General features: G+C 44.7%; 1 protein-coding gene across 4 annotated transcripts in view; it reads left to right on the top strand.

The window, feature by feature from the left end:
- Positions 1–20,202, top strand: part of CHFR (checkpoint with forkhead and ring finger domains) — a 208,099-nt gene that overhangs the window by 159,381 nt on the left and 28,516 nt on the right. For all 4 annotated transcript variants that reach the window (XR_015300868.1, XR_015300869.1, XM_086942736.1 and 1 more), the window contains exons 15-16: positions 2,896–2,983; positions 4,590–4,697. Coding sequence is in view for 2 of the 4 variants with exons in the window: in XM_086942736.1 (XP_086798862.1) it covers positions 2,896–2,983; positions 4,590–4,697 (196 nt within the window). In the remaining 2 variants the exon portion in view is untranslated. The remainder of the gene's footprint in view (positions 1–2,895; positions 2,984–4,589; positions 4,698–20,202) is intronic.

Here is a 20,202-nt window from a genome sequence, read left to right as displayed (position 1 = left end):
CGCAATAGACTTCTAAACACTTACAGAACGAAGCTTTACAAGTATTTTCAAACTGCGCTCCACCCTCCTTTGACATTTTTTTTTCACTTTGCTCCCCGTAAATGCTTTCACGTTACATAAATAAAAATAAAAAATACCGCCCATGTCCTTGCATGGGTCCGCACATGCATAGAGGTGATGCATATATGCGCTTCTGAGATAAAAAAAAAATCAAGAATTTGTCAATAGATGACTTCACAATAATCTTGGACTAGTTGTTGTGGGCTTTCGCTTTCCATTGTATGTTTCGGCACCAGTGGTTTCAATGATTTGGCTCAGACACGATGGTGTTATGTCCAGGTGTTCTTGTCTCTCTCTCCCTCTCTCTCTCTCTCTCTCTCTCTCTCTCTCTCTCTCTCTCTCTCTCTCCAATGATCTCTCTCTCTCTCTCTCTCTCTCTCTCCAATGATCTCTCTCTCTCTCTCTCTCTCTCTCTCTCTCTCTCTCTCTCTCTCTCTCTCTGCAATGATCTCTCTCTCTGCAATGATCTCTCTCTCTCTCTCTCTCTGCAATGATCTCTCATTAACTCTCCTTGTCCCAGTTGTACAGACCACCTTCCCTCCATGATCGTGACTTCAGTCCCCAATTCTTTAGAATTACAGGACGATCCCGGTTAACGTTTAACATGAACACCCCTTGCCAAAATACAGAGGCATGCTAGAACAGACATTCTTTAAATGAACATTGCACGCAGAAGCAGCTGGATCCTTCTGAAGAAACAATGAGAAAGGAAAATAATTTGCAGGCATATATTTTTTTGTACAGCTGGTATTCTAACTCACATTTCTTAAGTACTTTTATGTGCAAATATTAAGAGAAATAATTTTGGTGAAATAAAACATTTCCCCAAGATCACACAATTTTTCTAGGTTTTTTGGTTTCACTTTGTACAAATCAGCCACTAAACGAGTATCTATTTGTCTCTCCTTTTATATCATGCTTTGTTTTACCTAACTGTACATTTTTCTACAGATTGGCTATGGTGGTGCACTCAACTGGAACCTATAGGAGTGCTTTAGATAAACACCAGTTACATCACATGCAAGATTTTTTTTGTTAAATACTCACTCCACTGCAAACCAAAAAATATAAAAACCCCAATAGCTTTAACGTTTTCAAATGCGAGACCTACTGCATTGCAAATGCTTGTATTACTTTTATACACACCGCCTTCTCACTTGAGCTTCAAAAATTGCTGAGGGGCTCAGAGTTGTATTTCCTTGCAAAAAAATTTAAAGTTGTCTTTCACAAATGTGCTCATCCCTTTTAATCACTGGCGCCAGAATCACATAAGTATTGTGGGTCACAAACCCGAACTTTGAATACAAACAAAGAATTTGCAGGTAAGACGGGAATGCATCAGGTGTACCCACTTTTGAATGTAAGCAGTTTTTTTCATGCTTTTTGTCATTTCCAAATTACTGCCCCTGCCCCTCTCTATACACGCTACTCTTTGCTCCCTACCGCTTCTAATCACCAGTTGTCCGCATAATACTTTCCCAAATTCCAACAAAGGCGCTGAATAAGACAGCCTTCTTTTAGGAGGGTTCCTTGAGAAGGGGGGGTCTTCCCCCAATAGTTTTTTTAATTGGGTAAAATTATGGATTTTATAGCACAGTGGTCAAATACATTTGCGGAAAAAAAACATAGGCCCTGAAAGGGCAATCATGAAATATATACCTCCAAAGAAGCCAGACCCGCCCAAGAACAAAGCACCATTTCATCAAAATTTGCCATGGGCTCACTCCATATGTTTGGAAATATTTAAAGTGTAATATCAATCAATATGGCACAGCTAGCATTTTTCTATGGATACATCCCCTCTCCCCCATCAGTACTTTTGGTGCCCTCATATGTAAAAATTATCCTGACGTACGCCCGGGCCAGCATTTTGACATAGGCGCTCTATAATGTGAATGTACTCTCTTGACAAGAATTACCTCCTATATGTGAGCACCTGCATTTTCATATAGGAGGCCCCATATGTCCAGAGCAAAGGCATAAATTCAACAAGCATTTTCAATGCAATATGTCTCGCATTTGTGAGAGTTTGAGCTATTGGCACTGTAAATAACAAGGTCTTTTATTTATGTATTTTGAAAGCCAGCAAGCACGTGTAAATATGCACTTTGTACTTGTCGTCCTTGCTTACTAAATGCACGGCTGGCAGTAAAACAGGCACGGTTACTGAGAGCCTTGCTTCTCATAAGCAGCTACTACTGTAAGTACAAAGTGTGTGTTTATGCACTAATTGCAGGTTTTCAGAACACATAACTAAAAGGCATAGTCATTTACAATGCCAATAGCTCAAACTCTCGCAATTGTGAGACTTATTGCATTGCAAATGCTTGGTATGAAATCTGTTCAGGTTTCACATAGGCAAATACTTACATCTCTAAACACGACTGGAGAGACAATACACAGGCCAGACCTTGTTTTGAGATCTTTTCATCCAGTTCTGTCATAAAATGTCACCTCTTCCCTAATGTTGCATTTGTCCTCATTCGATCTGCAAAGGATTTCAGAATAAGGGAGAGCTGTCCTCCTGTAGAAAACGTAGTTTGTATGCTGCACCGGATTGCCTTAAGCCACTTGCTTCTCTGCCTCGGTTATGGTCATGGTGCTACATATTGCCATATTTGGATGAAGGGGTGTGGCATGCTTTGGCGAATAGAGGGGCCATTTGGAACAGCTGGGGCACAATCATGACTAGTGCCTTGCCCAGGATTTGTAAAGGATGCTTGCAGTAGCCTACAGTATTTAGAGGTATATTCTGTCCTACTCTAGAAAAATGTACTCTTAAAATGCAATCCTATTTCAAAACATACCAATATTTCTCCTTTGTATGCCTTTCAGAATTACCTGGCATCCAGGGGGATGACATGGAAAGAGATGTTGAACGAAAGTATTTTGGCTCTGCAGAGAGGTGCTTTCATGCTCGCAGGTAACTTGATGGTAACTTTGGCAGCAAAATGTCCTGAACTGTGACAGCACAGAGAGTCTGTGTTCTTTTTGCGGTGACATGCATTCTGATTTTGGACCGTTTCTGCCCTCTTTCTGCATGAGCTTTGCTACATTTTAAGTCTAACAGCATTCCTACAAAGATTGTCTTTTTTTAATTCAAAGCCGCAATGCTTCTCGGCTTGTCTCCCCCTTTGGATTGAAACTGTGAATTCCGTCAAACGGTCTTTCTGCGTTTCCCTACAAAGGTGCTAAAATATATGCTAGTTATATGGTATCTTTAACATGGGATTTCTAGTGTTTTCCATGTTATTGTCTAGTGATCGAGCTATCTTCATGCCACCGGTGCACTAGAGTAGCACTGAAGTCACAAAATAACTCTGAAAGAATTCATTATCCTTGTAGTCCCTTCTCTGTAACAATGGATCAGTTTGAAAAGTAAAGAGTGTATATCTCCCTTGTTCCTACATTGCTTCTCTCCTGATTATTGGTGTCTGTTTACCAAAGTGACACTGCTTCTGCGATAAAAAGTATGATGTGATTTACCGTCACAAAAGAGGAACTGGTATAAGCTGTAGAAAATGTTTTAGTCTTACATGAAATTAGCTGCAGGACCAAATTGTGCACATCACTGCATCCCTACTATTTGTCCTTGTGCATGGAGGCATTGCATCTAGGCATATTTAATAAATACATTCTTGTGAAGCATGCTTTACTTTTCCTGAATTAGAATGGTCTAGCGTATCCTCTCTGGGACCAATCACTGCTAATTATCAGCTCAGTGCTCAGTACCGGTATAACAGCACACCTGCTAAAAGCTCTGGCCAATTGTCCTCGTCCTCTGAGAAAAGATGGGCAGTACCTCACCCACTGAGGCGTCCATCATTTTCAGGGCATTACCAAAACATCAAGTAAACTTTATCTACTTAGACACTGTCTATCATAGCTACATGTCTTGGGTCCAGCCTTCCTCGAAGTGTGTTGGACACCTCCCTTACCCGACTGAGCAGAAAGTGGCATCAAGCAGTCTTTGAAGTGGACACTGTTCCGTATTTTTGACTCTTTCAGTACTTGTTACCATTCTTGCTTCCTTCTTCCAGTCCTCATTTCCTTCCTTCTTTTATAGGAAAGTAAATTTCTAATGATTAAGCTCCCTTTCCTCTTTTTTAAAATCATATTTTAATGGCTGCTACTGTTAGAAGGTGCACCTTCAACTACTGTTTTATTGAGGTTTACTGCTAGAAAACCATAACTCAGTGGTGGCTCGCATAGGGGGGCTGCGGGGTGGTGAGGCGGGTGGGTGAGGGGCAGGGTGGGGGGGTAATAAACTCGGACATACGACAAAACGGAGGAAAGTAATCATTACGTTCCTCCGATCCGTCGTATGTCCAAGTTTACTACACCCCCTTCCTGCTACATCCTCGCCCCGCAGCAAGCACTATGCGAGCTGCCACTGCCATAACTGTTGTTTCACAGTACAGATGACTGTCTTCGCCTGCGTTACTAATGTGTGGATCCCAATAATTCCATGAGACGCAAAGAGTGCTTTGTGCATACACGTACCTTCAGTGATTGCTTTCTTTATTCAGATTACAGAATCACAGGTAGCACCGTCCTGTGTTACTGCTGCGGCCTGCGCAACTTCAGGGAACTAGCTTATCACTACCGGCAAAATATTCCAGCTGCTGAGTTACCAGGTGAGGTCACTTTGTGGACAGGCGTCCCTCATTCAAGGTTTGTGTGTGTGTGTATGATGTTGTTCAATGAATGACTGATTTGAGGGGCCTACAAATCCCTTTATGCAACAACCCTCTCACAATTGTATTTAGGAGTGCCCCAGGATAGGCAGGTTAGGTTTGCCACTAGGTCCTTTTGTGTGCACGGTATGTATGACTCCAGATATTATGATATTCATTTTAAAATGTCAGTCTGTATTTATCAAGATTTATTTTTCTATTCTTTTCTGAATTTTGTCATGGAAGATAAAATAGATGTGGACAAGGTGCAGATAGCATTTTTCCACATAAATTCTTGTTTGGTTATCTGTAGAGTTTTTCAGTTTAAATAAAATAAAAAATGTAACACTAATTTAAATTCTGTGGTACTTAAACACAAATGTATTCAAGCGCTGTGCATGTCTGTGGCTATTTGAAAGTTGCCAGTGTTATGTACATTGAACGCACCAGTGCTGAGGTGCTGCGTAAGGTACAACTTCAGCGTAACTCTACATGGGGTGCTTTCCCACCCACGGGGGACATGGTCAAACGTGGTTCAATGCATGAGTGATGAATGTTAAAGGCAGTTTTTTTTAGCCCCGCAGAACACTATCCAATGTGTAACTGATATAGAGGTATTGCTTTTGGGTTACTAACATTGCTCATAAAGGTATCAGGGGCACTGTGTAAACGGCAACAAACCTTATTTAGTTATTCACAGTATCACACACACTGTACTAAGAAGAATTAACACTTTTTAAGTTCAAAGTATTTAATACTACAGGAACAATCTGTTTCGTAGTACATCTAAAACAACTACGCAGCAACGAGGCACATTATCCATAACAAGAATAGAGTGAACATTTATTGCATTGTTAGAATGTCATTAAAATGTCAAGTAGAACCTAACACCCTAATCTCTACGTCTATGTGGTACACTGTGAGAGCATGAAAGGCAGAGCAACGTGTAGTCTAGAATTTCTTAGAGAGAAAAGATGCACTGCATACCTTGATGCTGTCGTAATCGGTGGAGGCGTGAAGACAATGTTCCCTGCAAAGGGCAAACACCCACTGCTGTAGCAGTCAGTCAGTCTTCCTCCGGAACTTGGCTTTATCAGCTTCACTCTTCAGGCGAGATGTAGCATCTCTGAAGTGCAAAGCATGCTGGCAGCAGGTGTGACCATCTCTGACAGAATCACTGACGAAGCATGGCTCCTGATAAGTGGTCAAGTTGTAGTCCTTATATCCTAAATATTATCAACTGTTGGAATTTCTGGCAAATGTTTAGCAATGTCAGACATAGATTATGTGCATCAAGGTTTTTATCCCAGATGCTTCCTTATAAATATATAAGGTAAAAGGATGTCAATTCATACTACTTTATTTTGGTTATATTTCTGTATGTGTTCTTATTAAGCCATGACATGGTAAGGTGCACACATTTGACCCAGACAAATGTTGCAGTAGAGGTTATATCTATTTCATTAATCAAAGATCTTTACGTTATAACAGTATATAGAAAGATATGGTCTGGTAACATCTGCGTTAGAAGGCAGACATAACAATGATTCTCTTGTAGGGGATTTCCGTGTATAGTCATAAGCACTGAAATAGTTCCGCCCCCCTGCTGGGACCCCGGAGCACTTCCTTAGATATATCTTCTTAAGTGGATATTTTTTGCCTTTCTTCAGGAAGGCCTGTAAAGACACTTAAGAGATAGAAAAGACAATAATGCAGCGTAACTAACTAGGCTACATTGGCCATGACTTCATCTTGAAGTGAAAAAAGATAGCCAATAAACTTATATTTCGTAATTTTTATGGAGTTTAATACACAGAGAAAACTCCCCTCCACAAAACTCCTTTTTTCATGATACAGATGAAAGGGTTGGACAGAGAAACCCAATAGGATGCCATTATATGTCTCAAAATAGAAGCAGTGCCTTTAAGAATCTCCAGAGACCACCAGTATCCCATGATGCTCAGCCAGCGGCCGTTACTTCAGTTCTTTTTTATGGCTCCTGTTAACAGGACCCTGAAGCATTGAGCTCTACTAATTTTGGTTTTTTTCCATCAAAAATCTCTTCAGAATTTGACTATTTACAGTTTCACTCGAAGTCTTTGGTCTTTCTTTTCCCTCTGCTGTCATTTTCTGACAGGAATTCCATAGTTTTCAGTCAAAAATGCCATCCCTTTTTGATAAGTGTCCAGACTGTGAAAGGAAGAAGGCCAAATCTGACTCTCACAGAGTGTGAATTATTTGCCTGCCTGCTTCTCACATTCCTGATGCCTGTTCCATTTGTAAAACCTTTTCCAGGCGCACCCTGCATGACATGGAGAAGATTTGGCTTCAAGGAGTAGAAGAAAGCAGAAAATAGCAGGCCAAGTCAACAGGTGGAACTTCAGAGCAGGGAGAGGATCAGTCCTCTACCAGAACTCTGTCTTCAGCCTCTGGTGGGCTCCCCAGAAAAAGAAGGGCTGAAAAAACGGTGCTGGTCCCAGTCGAGAGCAGATTTTGCACTGACCTGTTTGCCGTCGACTCAGGGCTCTGGGTCGAAACGATGTCGACTTACCACTTTGAGGTGAAGATCTACAAAAGAGGTGACAGAACCAACTGTGAGACCTCCTTGTTCACCGTCGAGAGCCCTTACACCGTGGAGGTCGTCGTCGAGAACATTGTCTCGTCATTCAACGTCGACGCACCTTCGTCGATCGACATTAATCGCCGTCGAGAATTCACCGACGGTCGCCGTCGGGAAGTCACCGTCAAGAAGTCACCGACGGTCACTGTCGAAAAGTCACCGACGGTCGCTGTCGAGAGGTCACTGACGGTCACCGGCGATAAGTCACCGACGATCGCCGCCGAGAAGACACCGGCGGTCAACGTCGAGAAGACACGTCAATCTCTGACTCGATCGACATGGAGTCTCCAGTCGACGTCGAGAGGAAGTTCCCGTTCGAGCCAACGTCGAGGGTCGTCGTTGACAAGTAGATCAATGTCGAGGGGGAAAGATGGATCTTCTGTAGAATCCGTGGCTCCTTCCTCACTGCAGGCAGCTCAGAAAAGGAGGAGATTAATTTATTCTTTGGATTTGGAATATTCACTGACACATTCCCCATCTAGGTCACCAGCTTAGTCTTCTTCTCATCGACCAGATGATCTTCCACCTCCTCCTCCTCGGCCTACTACTCCTCGGCCCACTACGCCTCCTCCTCCTGCGCCTCGAAGAAGTCACCGACAGACGCTGTTGAGAAGTCACCAACGGTCGCTGTTGAGAAGTCACCAACGGTCGCTGTTGAGAAGTCACCAACGGTCGCCGTTGAGAAGTCACTGATTGTCGCCGTTGAGAAGTCACTGACGGTCGACGTTGAGAAGTAGCCGTCGAGAAGTCACCGTCGAGAAGTCACCAATGGTCGCCGTCGAGAAGTCATCGACGGTCGCCGTCGAGAAGTCGTCGCCGTCGAGAAGTCATCGACGGTCGCCGTCGAGAAGTCATCGACGGTCGCCGTCGAGAAGTTATCGACGGTCGCCGCCGAGAAGTCATCGACGGTCGCCGTCGAGAAGTCATTGACGGTCGCCGTCAAGAAGTCACCGATGGTCGCCGGCAAGAATACACCAGCGGTTAACGTCGAGAAGACCCGTCAATTTCCGACTCGATCGACATGGAGTCTCCAGTCGACGTCAAGAGGAAGTTCTCGTTCGATACGACATCAAAGGTCGCCGTTGACAAGTAGATCAATGTCGAGGGGGAAAGATGGATCTTCTGTAGAATCTGTGGCTCCTTCCTCAATCCAGGCGTCTCAGAAAAGGAGGAGATTGTTGTATTCTTCGGATTTGGAATATTCACTGACATATTCCCCATCTAGGTCACCAGCTTAGTCTTCTTCTCATCCACCAGATAATCTTCCGCCTCCTCCTCCTCGGCCTACTACTCATCGGCCCACTACGCCTCCTCCTCCTGCACCTCGAAGACAGCGCCTTGAGACCCTCACAGGTAGGTAGTGCGCTCTACAAGTATTCTGATTGATTGAAGACAAAGGTCGAAGCTCATGCGAGGGATCGTTCTTGCAGCCATAGACGTTCCACAACTCGTTCTCATCGCCGACATCACGGTGAGAGATCTTGCTCCAGACACACCAGGGACATGTCCTCAACGAGTACTGGAAGATATTCCCCTACATTATCGGATTCTCCGCCTCAAAGTTTTTCTCTTATTGATGGCATTACTATTTTTCAAGAAGCTATGGCGCAAGGAGCTTCCAAACTGAACATCCCAATGTCCGCTCCGATTCCATCAACTTCTGTGATTTTTTAGATTCTCCAACAGAGACCACCCTCTCGTCCCTTGCTTCCTCTTGTGCCAGGCTTATTAGAACCGACAATGGACCTGTTTCTAACTCCTTCTTCCATTAAAGCAGCTCCTTCCAGACTGCAAAAGAAATATCGTCCTCCAGAGCCGGATCCCACGTTCCTCTGGACGGACCCAACTCCAGAATTTGTTATTGTGGGGACAGCAAAAAACTGCATACTACGGCTCCATCATCGAGTTCCACCTGACAGAGAGCCATAAGATAGACTCAGTGGGGAGGAAGGTATGCAACACAGCAGCGACCTCTATGAAAGCTGCTAGTGGCACATCCCTGTTGAGAAGATATGACTGGGCACTGTGGGAGTCTCTCCAGCAGTTTGCAGACTACCTACCTAAGGACAAAAGGGAGGATTTTAATGAGATCCTAAATGAAGGCCTTATGGTGTCTAGCTAAGTTATTAGTGCAGCGGCGGACACATCCCTTCTGTCTGCTCATGGATATTGCCACGGGGTGGCACTCAGAAGGCATTCATGGCTTCGCTTAAGCCTGAAGTACAACAACGTATCCTGAATCTGCCTTTTTCAGGAACAACCCTTTTCGGCTGCATGCAGATGAGGAGATGGCCCGAATGAAAGTGGATATGGAGACACTAAAGGCTGACGGTCTCGAAAAACCCAAAGACCAACGTAAATCTTTCTGCCCTTTTTTACGCAGATACTCTACACAGAGGTTTCAAAGATATCAGGGCCGACAAACCAGTACACAACAGTAGTACCAACGATCTTACCAACCTTTCCAAAAGTGACAACCAAAAGGAAGGTCAGGACTGCAACCTGCGCAAGGAAACAAGGCGACTACGGCTTCCAAACCCTGAATCATGTCTTCCCCCTCTTCCGTTATCGTTCCGTTAGGGGCAAGCATTCAACATTTCTTGGCGTAGTGGCAAAATATAACACAAGACAATTGGATTCTAAATATTGTTCGCAATGGATACTCTACGTTTCATCAGACTTCCACCATCAATACCTCCAACACAGTCAAGATTCCAACTGTGCCAATTACAAATGGAGGCCAACATTCTCTTACAAAAACAGGCAATAGAACGCGTTCCTCCTTTACAACGAAGAAAAGGGCTGTATTCAAGGTTCTTTTTTGTCAAAAAGAAGGACAAGAATGAGTTCAGACCCATTCTCGATTTAAGAAAGGCAAACGATTGGATTCGGAGAGAGAAATTCTGAATGTTAGCGCTACAGCAGATCTACCCTCAACTACATTGAGGGGATTGGTTATGAGCAATAGACCTGCAAGGTGCATACTTCCACATTCCCATCTTAATGAAGCATTGCACGTTCCTGAGGTTCACAGTGGGGAACAACCACTATCAATACTGTGTACTCCCATTCAGACTGAAGTCAGTGCCCAGGACCTTTTCCAAGTGCACGGCAGTGATTGCTGCCCATCCGAGGAAGCACAAAGTACTTGTCTACCCCTACCTAGATGACTGACTGATCAAGGCTCAACTATACTTCAACTAGACCTTCAACCTTCTCCTTCATTTGGGTCTTCACATAAATCAAATGAAGTCTATCTCGACCCCTGTACAGTGCCTACAATATCTGGGAGCATTCATTGATACTCGCACGGCAAACGTGTATCCTTCGGAGGAGATCCTTCAAAAGGTTCAGTCTCTCATGTCAATGTCTTTCCCAACTGTGAGAAAGGTTTCTTCTCTTCTGGGCTCCATGGCGTCTTGTATCTTCCTCACTCCGAATGCACGTCTCCACATGTGACCCCTGCAAGAATGTCTGGAAGACCAATGGGACCAGCGAATAGGAAATTGGGAGGACCGGATTCAACTGTCACAACATGCCTGCCACTCCATCCAATGGTGGTGTTCGCCCAACAATCTCCTACTATAGGGATTCCCTACCACAAGGAGATACCTACGCAAACCATATTACCAGATGCCTCTCTCTTAGGATTCAGGGCAAATGGTCACCAAAGGAATCCACTTAACATTTTAATCTGCTGGAGCTACGAGCAGTTCATTTGGCTCTGAAAGCCTTTCAGTCCTCTTCTGTGCCAGCTCCCTGCTTGTCCAGGCGAACAATACGACAACAATGTTCTACCTCAACAAGCAGGGAGGCTCGAGATCCAGACGATTATCTCGGGAAGCCCAGACCATCTGGAAGTGGCTCTTAGCCAGAAATCTGACCATAACAGCAACTCACCTCCCATGTGTTCAAAATGCTCAGGCTGACACTCTGAGCAGACTCCTTCAGAAAAATCAAGAGTGGGTCTTAAACGACGACGTGGTGCGAGATATATTCAAAAGATGGGCTACTCCAGAGGTCGATTTGTTGGCCACCTCAGAAAACAACAAATGCCAAAACTTCGCCTCGAGGTTCTACCAACATTGAACTCTGGGGAATGCCCTATGGATAAACTGGTCAGGCAGATTTCTCTACGCCTTTCCTCCGATTCCCCTGATCCCGGCAGTCCTCATCAAGCTCTCACAGTCACAGGCCAAGATGATTCTCATAGCCCCAGTGTGGCCATGTCAGAGGTGGTTCCCAGACCACCTTCACCGGTCTATCCTTCCACATCTCAGGCTGCCATGCAAATCAGACCTACTAATGAAATTTGGCGGACAGATGGTGCACCCCAACCTCTCATCCTTTAATTTGGTGGCATGGCTCCTGAGTTAGTGCAGTATGGACACTTGAACTTACCTCAGGATTGCATGGACATCCTTAAGGAAGCTAAACGGCCATCCACACGCTCCGCTTATGCATATAATTGGAAGAGATTCTGTATTTGGTGTTCAGCGAAGAATGAGGATCCTACCTCTTGCCAGGAAGATGTCATCCTTCCATATTTGCTTCATCTAGCACAATCTGGCCTTCAATTGTCATCCCTTAAGGTTCACCTGGCAGCTCTGACTGCTTACAGGAAATGCCCTTCACAAACTTCCTTTTTTAGAATGCCTGTCATTAGAGATTTCTCCTCCCAATAGAAGTCCTTCTACTCGTTAGGAGCGTAATGTGGTTCTTTCTCGACTGATGCAAGAGCCCTTTGATCCTATTCATGAGGCTACTCTTCAGCATCGGTCTTGGAAGACAGCAATCCTTGTGCCTATCACTTCCGCCCGCAGAATAAGCGAAATTCAGGCACTTTGCTGTCAAAAACTATACAGTTTTCCATTCATCTAAAGTGGTCATGAGGTCTCATCCGAAATTCTTTCCTAAGGTAATTTCGGACTCCAATGTGAATCAAACTATTTCCTTGCTTACATTTTCTCAGCATCCTGCTTCTCCAGCGGAGAGATCGCTTCATTCCCTGGATGTTAGAAGGGTTTTGAAGTTCTATTTGGAAATAAGTAAAGTTAGAAGGAGATCAGATCAGTTATTTGTATACTATGGCTCTCTACGTACAGGTCTAGCGACTTCCAAACAATCCATCTCCAGATGAAATGTTTCCTGCATTTTACTCTGTTACCAGAAAGCCAACAAAACTCTTGTTAGTAAGCCTAGGGCTCACTGTACCAGAGGAAAGGCAGCTACTGCGGCCTTGCTTCGTAATACAACCATTTCTGAGTTTTGTATGGCTGCTACCTGGAAGTCAGTCCATACATTGACAAAACACTACTGCCTGGACTCTGATGCCAAGGCAGATGCTCAAGTCGGACAGGCTTCCCTTCGGAACCTGTTTGCTTAAACCGGCATGTTAATTCTCTGTCTCTTCCACTGCGTGTTTGTTTAATGGGATGGGCTTGCTAGTCTATTCAAGTGCTTATGACTATACACGGAAATCCCCTACAAGAGAAGGAATAGTTTCTTACCTGTAACTCCAGTTCTCTTGTAGTGGTATTTCCGTGATATGTCATAAGCAACCCTCCCTCCTCCCCGGTGGAATAGACAGACATATTCATAACATAGAATACGCATTCACTACTCTACGCCTTCAAAGAGAACTGAAGTAACTGCCACTGGCTGTGCATCATGGGATACTGGTGTTCTCTGGAGATTCTTAAAGGCACAGCTTCTATTTTGAGACATATAATGGCATCCTATGGGGCTTCTCTGTCCAACCCTTTCATCTCTATCATGAAAAAAAAGGAGTTTTGTGAAGGGGAGTTTTCTTTGTGTATTAAACGCCATAAAAATTGCAAAATATAAGTTTACTGGCTATCTTTTTTCACTTCAAGATGAAGTCATGGCCAGTGTAGCCTAGTTAGTTAGTTAGGTTGCATTATTGTCTTTTCTATCTCTTAAGTGTCTTTGCCGGCCTTCCAGAAGAAAGGCGAAAAATCTCCACTAAGAAGATATATCTGGGCAAGACTATTCAAGTGCTTATGACTTATCACGGAAATACCCCTACAAGAGAACTGGAGTTACAGGTAAGAATCTATTCCTTCTGCATAGATCAGGTAATATTGCGGCTTCCGTTGCCAAAGTAAAGAAAGATGGCGGTCTCCGTGAACTAAGATGGAGTTGAGCCTACATGAGATAGTCAGACTAAAGGGACTTTACGTCAGACTAATTATTCAAATGACCTGTTTTCAAAATGTTTGAGTTCTTATGATAAATGTAGATATGTATTTTTGTGTAACGATCAGCAAAAACGGAAATTAAACTAATAAGACTGATAGAATGATGTGACTTCAAGGCATTGTTTTAACCTCTAGTGATAGGTCACGTTATACTGCATGGCATAAGTCTGTGGCCCAATCTGAATGTCCATTAATTGTACCATGCATGAAAATATGGACTATGACCTAATGTGGTTCATACTCAGAATCACATATCTCATTCTAGTGACTGAGTAAACCACTCACAAAAAAAAATGCCAAACTTGCTCCTCAAAGATATTAAAAGATGGTGTGGCTTGTATTTTATTAACAAGGAAGACCACATTAAACCTCCCCTTTCACTCCTCTTCTGACCCCCTCATGTTGTGTATTGGCTTATTTGTAAGAAAATATTTCATCGGAGTTCAAATGAATCCGGGCTAGTCTGAGACCCTGCTGTTTTGTGTGTTGCTGCTTTCTGATTAGGTTTATGCTTAGGTTGCTTTAGAATTGCATTATGCAGTATTAACCATTGCAAAACAGAATTCATTTTCCAGCTCCTTTCATTGGCCAAAGAACACCAACACTTCCTTGTGAGTAGACCATCAACTGCTAGTCACAGCTTTTACAACGCAGAAAACAATGTACTGTGCCTATGTGTGCCCCACCCATCTCTCCTTCCAGGGGTATATGTTCACCCACTTCAGTTCCCTGCTATTGGAATGGGCTGCAATCTGCTTGGTCTCTGGTTTATGACTTCCACTAACCCTGTCTGGGCCTTCCTCTCTTTGCAGGAGGCTGGAAATGAAGGAAGTGCGGTCTCATGAATCTTGTGGGCTGCTGAGGGCATTCTCTGTCAAACTCTTTCCACCTGAGATACTTCCAAATGTCTACATAAGTCTGTGATACCCACTTGGAGCATCACTGCCCATGTCTACCTGTAGAAAAGAGACTGCTACGTTTTTGTTTTCTGACCTTTCTGACAGCAATAATGTCCACCACAGCTTACTGCATCACAGGTATCCCTCCTACTTAGCAACAAGCATTTTCTACATCCCATGTTCTGTGATGCAGGGGTGAGGGAGGTCGGCGTGCTAGTCTATCGCCAGCCCACTCAACCCATCCTACAAAATCTCCCAGACTGCCTCGCTCGTCGACTCAGGTAGTAGTCCCTGCTGAGGCGGAAAGCCGGGGACTTAGGCTAGTATTTTATCTCTACTGTCCTCTTGTGCTGCTATAAAGATTTACGTTTGTGTCTGCACTACTAGCCCCTAAAAACGGAATTCTTTTAAAAAAACGGAATTTTTAAAAAACGATCCATTATTTTAAATACTACTCACTGCTCCTATTCTTGGAGGTACAGGCTCATCCAGGCTGCTGATTTGGGGCTCCTGGACGCGAGATCTTGCCGCGGGCGCCATTTTGAGTGAGGGAGGTCGGCGTGCTAGTCTATCGCCAGTCCACTCAACCCAACCTATATAATGCAACACCCTTTCCGTACGCGCAGTGGACGAGCGCAGCGGGGGCGCCAGAGGCAAGCCCGTCTGCGCCCGTCCGCGCCAGACCGGGCCCAGGACCCAGCACTATCTCCATCAGTGCCGCTCATCCAGCTACATATACAAGGGAGGCTCTAGTCCGACTTAGACAGACCCCCAAGCTGAGCTGCTCCCATACATTCACAGCGTCAAACTCGCTCACACATTGTCCATCCTGTCTCTTCCAACTTCAGGGGCCCGATTACCGTCTTCCCGCATGGGCCCCAGTCAACAAGGCCCTACTTAACTGCCGCTCGCTGCCTAAACATGCTTTAGAAATAAATATGCTGGTACAAGAACTCCGCCTAGATGTCTTGTATCTTACAGAGACATGGCTAACAGCTGATTGTAGCCCAGATATTGCGTAAGTTCTGCCCCTGGGTTATTCGATACAGTGCATTGACAGACCATCAGGGAAGGGTGGCGGAATCGCTTTGATATATCAAGACCACCTCTCCTGTCGTATCACCGACAGCCCAATCTTGGATTGCGGAAATGCTCTGTTCTCGATCCAATTGTCCCCTGGGAAATCCCTCTCAGGCCTCCTGGTATACAGATCCCCGGGCCCCCAAGGGCGTTTTTCAAGCTCTCTATTGGAAACCGCTCTGTCATTAGCCAGCACTTCTTCCAATTTCATCATCCTGGGTGATTTAAACCTTCATTTCGATAACCCCAATGATAAAGGAGCTTCAGAATTACTACTTGATCTTGCAGCTTACCAACTCCACCTCCTTAGTGACCAACCCACTCATAAAATGGGTCATCTCTTAGACCCCCTATTCCCGAACATTCCCAATTTAAAGATTCAAAACCCGACACCTCTACCTTGGACAGACCATTTATAATCGGCTTTAGTTGGCACTTGCCAGCTTCATACCGGCCAAAATCACCCTCTTCCTGTCTCGAGCGTCGCTGGTCGAAACTGGATACAGAGGAATGGAGGCACCTCTTGGAACGCTCTAAGCCACCTTATGATTCCCTCATCCACACAGCAGACACCAAGTTCTCTGCTTGGATTGAAAATGCCCTAGACTTAACCCTTCCCAAGACCCCAGTCCGCATCGCTAGGGGCAAGCTCGATCCCCATAGTTCAACCAGGAGCTCCGCTTACAAAAAAAACTATGCAAAAAACATGAGAGTTTGGAGGAAAGAACCCACTCCCCAAAAAAAGAAAGACTATAGATGAGCAATCCTTATCTATAAAAAAGCTCTTAATGCCGCTCAAGCAGTTTTCATCGAGGAAAAAATTAGAACTTCCTCCAACCCAGCCAAAGAAACGTTTCGCATAATCAACAAACTTTTAAAGACACCAGACCCTCCCCCACCTGACGACCCGTCTAAAGACCGTTGTAATGAATTCGCTGAATTCTTCAACGTAAAAATTCAAAATATATTAAAATCTCTCCCTCCCCTCACAGACGACACTTCCCCCGATCCTGCGTCCTTCACCCAGTTGCAACCCAGCTCCGGTCTGAACGCCTTCTCCCCCGCCACAGAAGAGAACCGTCTCCCTATTTTTTCATCTATCAAAAGTGGTTCTCCACGTGACCCGGCTCCTCCCCATATCCTTAAATCAGTCACACCAACTATTCTTTCACCTTTGGTCCAACTCATAAATACTTCCCTTACTCAAGGTGTTGTGCCCCCAGGCTGGAAAAAGTCTATTGTGAAGCCCTCTTGAAGAAGCCACATTTGGACCCAATTCATCTGGTTAATTACCGCCCCATCTCCATTTTGCCCATAGTGAGTAAAACGGCTGAAAAATTTGTCAACAAACAGCTCTCAATCTATCTTGAAATAACAACCTCCTTCACCCTTCCCAAACGGGCTTTCGCCCAGGTCAGGGCACGGAGACAGCCATAATGGCTGTCGTCGAAGAAACACGCAAAATCTTGGACTCGGGAGGATCAGTGGCAGTGATCCTCCTGGATCTAAGCGCGGCGTTCGACACCGTGAACCATCATATCCTGACCCATAGGGTAAGGGCACTAGGTATCTCAGGGCTGGCTCTAGCCTGGTTGGAATCCTTCCTCCTCAACCGATCCTTCCAAATTTGGGAGGGATCCTCTAAATCTCACTCCACCCCCTTATCCTGTGGCGTTCCCCAGTGCTCTTCTTTGAGCCCTACCCTTTTTAATGCCTTCATGTCACCCCTCCAGGAAATTGTGTCCCCTCATGGACTCAAGCTAGTGACGTATGCGGACGACACGTAGCTTGTAGTATCTCTCAACCAACCTGATCGTTCCCCCGACAATCTCTACTCATGCCTGTGTGACATTTCACGCTGGATGGACCGATCCCACCTTAGGCTCAACGCCGAGAAAACTGAGATTATGGTACTAGGTAACCCAGCCTACTTTAATCCAAGCTCTCTGTGGCCTTCTTGTATGGGTCCAGCCCCGACCCATAAGCCTTCTATTAAAAGCCTGGGCCTATGGCTAGACCAGGACCTTTCGTTCACAACCCAAGCTAGGAAATGTTGTTTAAATAGATAGGAAATCTGCCGGAGCATGCTACGGTATCCTCAGGACCACTCGCAAAATCTTGCCTTTGCTTCCTCAAGACACTAGGAAACTCATCATCCAGAGTATTTTAATATCCAGACTCGACTACGGCAATGCCCTCTATCTTGGCGCCCCAAAGAAAGTAATTGCCAAACTTCAGGGCGTACATAACTTGGCAGCTAGGCTGCTAACAGGCACCACCTGTAGGAGCTCGGCAAAACCAGCCCTAAGGCTTCTCCACTGGCTCCTGGTGCAGGAGCGGGTCAACTTCAAAACGCTCTGCTTGACCCATAAAATCCTTCACAACAACGGCCCACCCATTCTTAAACATCTTATCAGACACCATGCAACTAAAAGAAACCTGCGCTCCGCTCATCTCCATCTGGCACATGTTCCTAAGATCTATAAGGCCCGCTCGGAAGGTCGTCTTTTCTCTTTTACCGCTCCCAAACTGTGGAACTCTCTCCCCCTTACCCTGAGAGCAGAACCCAACCATCTCTCGTTCCGCAAGGGGCTGAAAACCTGGCTCTTTCCCTGATTTTTCCTCCTCTGCCACTACCTCTGTCATTAGCGCTGGGACGCTCAAGGGCAGCCATGCGCTTTATAAATGCCTATTTCATTCATTTCATCATATAGTGATTGCAACAGATGACTTAAGGCTGAGATAGCTGACGAGATTCATGAATGTTTCTCCTCCTTCAGAGATTTTCTACATTTTGAAGGGATTCAAGAGTTCTCAAATATTTCCCCGATTCTGCTTTTCTGATCTCCCACATATGGACAGAACCAGTTCCTAAATGTTCACAGGTACATACCTCCTATTGGAGGTAGGCATATTTATTTGCCCTTTCCCTCACTGTCAGAGCAAATTCCTCATTCAACTTACTTCATCCAGTATTGAGGAATGGAATGCTATTTTACAACTCAGCAACAAATTGCAGCCCTCTACTTTTATATTGAGTTCAGCAGTAAAATTAATCCACCAATAGGTGCAGTAAATATCTCTTGGTTAGAAGCAGAAATTTACATTTCTGCAATTGAGGCATTTGAAAACACCCCAGGCAAAATCTCTTTCTACTTTAATCTGGTGAAGGGCCTTGCTGGTAAGTTAATGTACATGTTATCTTTTAGAACGGTTTCTAAACCCTATAGTTTTTTTTTACTTGGCCATTTGAAGAACAAACCACTATAGCCCATGATTACCTATGATATGAAAGATCTTAACAGGAAGGTGGCCTTTTCCTTGATCATTATTTGTTGTAGAGCTTCATTCAGTTTCAAGCTATGTTTCTCTTTCTGAATCTTACACGATGCTTCACTGGGGAGGGTGTTACTCCATGTACACCCTTGCTTTATTACAGGCGTTTTTTTTGTCCATTTTACATATAAAAAATATTTATATGAAACGAGCAAGTTGTTTACCTTCGGTAATGCTCTTTCTGGTGGAAAATCCAACTGCAAATTTCATACCTTCGAATGATGCCCAGATGCCTGAGTGGATCCAGACACTTTCCTCCAGCACTCCACAAGGTGACGCAGTAAAGCTGCACTCTGGCTCCATGTTGGCCTGGAAGTGACAGAGCAGCCTATAAGCACCACCCCTACATGCTAACGTCAGTTTATTATTTTTCCTTTTCACACCCTGAGACGTGAAGCATGAACAAATGTTGGTACTAGTGTGCTGGTTATTGATTTGGGACCTTTTTATGTGTTAAAAAGGGGTAATTTCACAGAAGAGGGGTGATGTAGGGTGGCAAGGAATCCATGATGAGAGTGTACCAAAGATATGGAACTTGTTCTTCTGTTAGCTAATTCTAACTGCAGTTTCCTCATCTTAGAATACCAAAGCACTATCTACCCATGTGAGGGTCTGGGGAGTGTCCTCTGACAAAAAGTGCTACAGGACCAAGCGGGAAAAATGTCTTTCCCACAAGTGAGTAGGCAGACTTGTGGAGAGTGCTGACTGTCAAACCAAAGCGCTGCGCTAACTAAGGGACTTTGACCTTGAATATCCACCGGACGATGGAAACCTCCAAGTAACCAAGAGAGTTACACCCCGCTTGCAGATTCATCACTGCATCTGCCCATTCTTTTTATTCCAATTAAAACCAGATCCCAGCCATTATTGAGTGTCATAATTTGTCAGCTAAATTTTCACATTTTCCTCACATTTCTGTGTGGGAAACTTGTGGAATCACCGGACTGAAACACATTTCCTACCACCCAGCGTTCCCACAGGTCTCCCGATAAAAGTGGTACCTCACTTGTGTGGCTAGGCATAGCGGCCGCAACAGGAAATGTCCCAAATCGTACAGTGGAGACTTCAAAATGACCTATCTTAAAACAACCTTGTTTTGCAGGGGGGGGGGTCGGGGGGGGTCCTGGATTTTTGGTCCCGGGATCGCGGCCATCTAGGGAAACTTACCAAACCCACACATGTCTGAAAACTAGACACCCATGGGAGTCCAGAGAGATGTGGCTTGCTTTGATGCCCCAACGTGTTCCTACCCAGAATCCCCTGCAAACCGCAAATTTAGCTGGAAAAAAATTCACATATTCCTCACTTTT

The sequence above is a fragment of the Lissotriton vulgaris genome, chromosome 11, assembly GCF_964263255.1.
Source record: "Lissotriton vulgaris chromosome 11, aLisVul1.2, whole genome shotgun sequence".
Classification (NCBI taxonomy): Eukaryota; Metazoa; Chordata; class Amphibia; order Caudata; family Salamandridae; genus Lissotriton; species Lissotriton vulgaris.
The sequence above is the reverse complement of the archived record's forward strand: the minus strand, read 5'-3'. Positions and strand labels throughout refer to the sequence as shown.